The 4,644-nt window shown below is 47.9% G+C and overlaps 2 protein-coding genes across 2 annotated transcripts in view; both read right to left on the reverse strand.

Moving 5' to 3' along the window:
• Positions 1–240: 240 nt before the first annotated feature.
• On the reverse strand, positions 241–3,237 carry LOC101782450 (rhodanese-like domain-containing protein 4A, chloroplastic). The gene is made up of 4 exons (XM_004970797.4): positions 2,490–3,237; positions 1,738–1,840; positions 1,413–1,667; positions 241–705 (listed from the first exon to the last, which is right to left on the reverse strand). The coding sequence occupies exons 1-4, from the start codon at positions 3,140–3,142 to the stop codon at positions 652–654; spliced, it is 1,065 nt and encodes a 354-aa protein (XP_004970854.1). The 5' UTR covers positions 3,143–3,237; the 3' UTR covers positions 241–651.
• A 408-nt stretch (positions 3,238–3,645) lies between these two features.
• LOC101783140 (G-type lectin S-receptor-like serine/threonine-protein kinase At2g19130) overlaps positions 3,646–4,644 on the reverse strand; it is a 4,098-nt gene continuing 3,099 nt past the window's right edge. The window contains exon 3 of the mRNA XM_004970798.2: positions 3,646–4,644. Coding sequence (XP_004970855.1) covers positions 3,837–4,644 — 808 coding nt within the window. The 3' untranslated portion in view covers positions 3,646–3,836.

The following is a 4,644-nucleotide window of genomic DNA, read 5'->3' on the forward strand; positions in this document are numbered from 1 at the left end:
CACTGAAAATGGTAAGTTCGTACAGCAAATATATGGCCGACTTTTGAATGGATTTCAGATAAATGTATATCAAAAGGGGTAGGTGTTCATGAGCAAAATGAAAACTTTGGAGATGGTAGAAATCAAATGGGAAGAAGGAAAATCTCTGTATAACCATTAAGGGTCTTGAAAATCGTTCACAACCATACTGGTAAATTAGTATCTAAACATTCGATGTGACGGGTGCTAAAAATAAGTCAGTGGAAGAAAACGGGGCGAACTCATTTACAACTGTAGTAGTATGGCCTGAATGTAGATGCATGAACCAGTCACGGCAAAATGCAGAGCTAACCACAGTTGCCAAACTGGAAAACTCTACAACACCACAAAAAGTTTGAAGTCACATATATGAGGTCATTTTCGCCCCCACTGCAATTTACAACCAATCAACAACACCAGAAACTGGGACGAGCTTAACAACTACAGAACTAAGAATACACCATAGCCTCAATAGTAAAGAAAAATTCCGATGCAGCCTGTGCTCTTCTTAGATGTGATCCCCATACCCCAGCAATCTCCTCGACATCAACGGTTAGAAGTGTACAAAAATGTTTGTGCAGGAGTTGTCTGCTTCTGACTTCGAGTTTCACACGTGATTTTCCCGCATTGCTCTTAAGTCCTTGGTTTTGATGGTGTTGGAGATGACGGTGGCTTCAAGTCAGGGTACTGCACAATAAACTCAAATGCTTGTGACTGCTTGTACAGTTGTATCATAGGTTTTGTGGTCAGTTTGCATCATAAAGAATGAAGAAACAAAGGACCATGGACGAGCGAAGATATTTACAAGCAGAACAAGGGGAGTTATTTAACTGGGCAGTCAGTCTTGTCTCTAGTTTATGTCAGTAAATAGCACTTGGACTGCAATTCACTGTCCTTGCCAATTAGTAATTTCTGTGGGCCTGAATCAAGCCATTTAAGTGCCTTGAAATGTCAGTATCTAACTTTCAGGTAACCATAAAGCTAAGCTTCAATGAATTGCCAAAAACTATAGCACGTGCTCAGATATCATGATCTAATTTCTTCCTAAATTATTCATATATGGCTTTAAAAATAAATACCATATTCATCACTCTAGTCTAGAAGCATAGCAAATACAAGCAGACCAATGCCATTTCTTCCTAAAGTATTTATCGCTTTAGAATAGATGCAAGTCAAATAATGTTTCGTACATCTAATACTCTAGCGTTGTACATGTTCGCGTGACAGCTGGAGAAAACTTGAGTTTATTGTCAGTACGAAAGAAAAGCAGTAAGATGTGTGCAAATACTGTTGATTTGAGTCATATACTAAATGGTAACCAGTTGGATCTATGAAGAAAAAGAAGAAGCAGGATAATTTTTTGTGTGGCAGTGAAAAAGCAAAAAGAACCATACATTTGGATATGGCGATAATGGTCTCCTAGTTGCATGTTCTGCAGAAGTTGTACTTCCATTGGGATTTTCATAAACATCTTTGGATTCATCACTTGCATTGACTACAGTGGTGCTTGGAGGAGCTAGTGGTTCCTCATTTTCCCCCTTCATACCATCTGCTCCATCAGCGCTCACATCTGTGTGAGCTAACTTCATGCCCTTCTTTTTCCTCGGGAAAACATGTACAGATGGGGGAAGGTAGTTTTCTTGAACAGCCTAACGGAGAGGAAAGAGTTAGAAAAAATGTATTATATCCTTTGCCCCACAGAATAGAATGACACCTTACCTGCCACCCTTCTGGGCCTCGCAAGCCCCCTTGAATTGCATAGGCTTCCTTGAAACCATTCTCGATCAGTAGCTCAGCAACTCTCAAAGAATTACCATCAAAGCTACCTTACACAGCATAAACTTAAGTTGGTAACAAAATGGCAGCATGATAAAAGACCAAAGGGCCTGTAGGAATTTAAATACAATCTCTTTCACAAGAAGCAAATGTACAACAAATGCAGCCAAAAAAAATTCATTAACTCTGTTCATGTAGCAAACTGAGGGACAAAAATTTAGACAACATCCATTTTTAATAGGATAATTATGCAAATTAAAGCTTATTAAATAATAAACAGAATAACAAAGTTCCTCCTTCTATTGAATAGAATAACACAGTGGTGCTCGTGTGAATGCATTCCTCATTCTTTGAGATTTGAGAAGGTACACAGATCAATCCTATTCACCAAAAATTGAACCGATTTCAGAGTAGTAAAATCAACACAGCATTTGGTTTGCTTAGCTATATGCATTTTACTAGAAGGCTTGTAACTATTTTTTACCAAATTCTAAGTTGTTCCATGCTAATAATAATCATTTACCACTATGTACATTAACCTTTTACATTGTGGCGCATTTGTGGTGGGCACATCCATGATTGCCCAGATTTTGCATAATTGTATTCGAGGCAAAACCTTTCTAGTCAAGGACGCATCAGATGTTGCATCTGGCATTATAGGGTAAGTAATTCAATCGGTTTTCCATGTCACTCACTTGTCAAGGACGCAGACGACGGTGTTAGCGGGGTCTGGGAACCTCGCCAGCACCTCCTTGACGAACCCCTTCTCGTCCTCCTCGTCGAACTCAACCTGCACGGCACTCTTCTCGACAAGCTTCAGGTTCGGCGGCGCCATGAAGCGCACGCTCTTGGCCCGGCGGATGTCCAGCAGCTGCGCCTCCGGCACGTCGCGGAGCGTGCGGAACGCGTCGATGGCGCTCACGGGCTTGTACTTCTTGAAGACGTACTCCTGCACCAGCGGGATCACCACGAGCCACACGAACACGACCCCGGCCACGAAGAAGGGGTTGCGGTTGTTGAAGTCGTCGATGGCCACCACGATGGACTCGAGGCTCACCTTCCCGTCGCCCTCCGCCGCCAGGGAAGGGAGCGGCCAGGACGCGACCGCGGCGGCGACGGGGACGAGGGCTTCCCGCCAAGGAGCCGCCTTCCGCGCCGGGATTGCGGTCTTGGGCGCCGCGGCGGGGGCGCGAGGAACCGGGATTTCGGAGGGGGTGGCATTCTTGGCCGCATTGGGCGGTAAAAGTTGGGTCCTCCGAGGATTTCTTGGGGGTTTGAAGGGATTTGGGTGGTGGGAGCTGGAGATGCGGAGGAGCGAGCACTGTTCTTGGAGTCGGAGGAGAGCCATGGGAGCGCGAGGCCTGAGCTCTCCGCAACTGCAAGGATAGCAGAGCTCAGGCTCTGAGCTGCGAGCTGGATTGCCAACGATTTCAGCGTCTTCAGCTTAGCTATCCGATTGATCCGCTTTTTTATTTTTTTTTCTGAAGAAAAACATAATCACTAAATATGTTGGGAAAAAGGCCTTGGGCTTTCACGACGCAATTGGGCCTGTACGTAATATGTGGGCTTTCGTGAGAAGTTGGGCTGACAGTTTCTACAAAAAGCAAGTTCGTCGCAAACAGAGACTGAAAATTCGCTGCATTACAGCAGAAAAAATTCACCTGTTGTATGCAATCGTTATTGCTTTCAATAAAAGCAGAGTGATCTCCTTTTTTCCATAAATAAAAAACAAAAAGGAAGAATTTCACCTGAACAATCTGATGCAGTGATGCCCCTCGACGGCAATACGTCCAAGAAAGGGAAAAAAACGCAAGCGAATTTTCTTGCAGTGGACATGTATATGACTTTGGATTTCGATACATTTCAGAATATATTCTATGTGGTTAATAATCGTACAATACTAAAGCACTTCTCTGGAAATTTTTCTTGGCTCTGTGCAGTACTAGTATTCTACTACAAGCTTCGTGTCAGGAGTACAGCCTCTTGACACACACACACACACACACACACTACTGCTAAGTTCGTGCCGCTAGCAGTGAATCTCAGGTCGACGGCAACCCTGAGAAGAACTCGACGTACTTGGCCGGATCGGCGAGCACCTTGAGCGACTTCGGGATGGGCGGGACGTCGACGTCGACGAGCCCCTCCAGGACCTGCACCACCATCCCCATGCTCGGCCGCAGGCTCTCGGCGTCCTGCACGCACCAGCACGCCACCTTGCATGCCCTCTCCACCTCGGCGACGTCCGCCTCGCCGGCGATCCGGCAGTCCACCGCGCCCCTCAAGTCGCCGTCGAGGAGCATGCCCACCGCCGTCGCCGGGAAGAAGTCCACGGCACCGTCGCCGCGCTGCCCGACGTTCCTCCGGCCCGAGACGATCTCGAACAGCATCATGCCGTAGCTGAACACGTCGGCCTTGGTGGTGACGGCCGCGCCGCCGATCCACTCCGGCGCCAGGTACCCCACCGTGCCCCGCACCGTGGTGAGCACGCGGCTGAAATCGCGGCCCATGAGCTTGGCGAGCCCGAAGTCGGCCACCTTGGGCACGAACGCCTCGTCCAGGAGGATGTTCTCCGGCTTGATGTCGCAGTGGATGATGCAGTCCCGGCACTTGTCGTGCAGGTACTCCAGGCCCCTCGCGATCCCCAGGGCGATCTGGTACCTCGTCTCCCAGCTCAGGACGCCGCCCTGGCTGCTAGCCCCGAACAGGTGCCTGTCCAGGGAGCCCCTGGGCATGTGCTCGTAGACGAGCAGCCGCCTCGTCCTCTCGGAGCAGAACCCCAGCAGCCTGATCAGGTTCACGTGCTGGATCGTGCCGATCGTGCTCACCTCGGCGCGGAACTGCTTCTCC

Source organism: Setaria italica, chromosome V, assembly GCF_000263155.2.
Source record: "Setaria italica strain Yugu1 chromosome V, Setaria_italica_v2.0, whole genome shotgun sequence".
Classification (NCBI taxonomy): Eukaryota; Viridiplantae; Streptophyta; class Magnoliopsida; order Poales; family Poaceae; genus Setaria; species Setaria italica.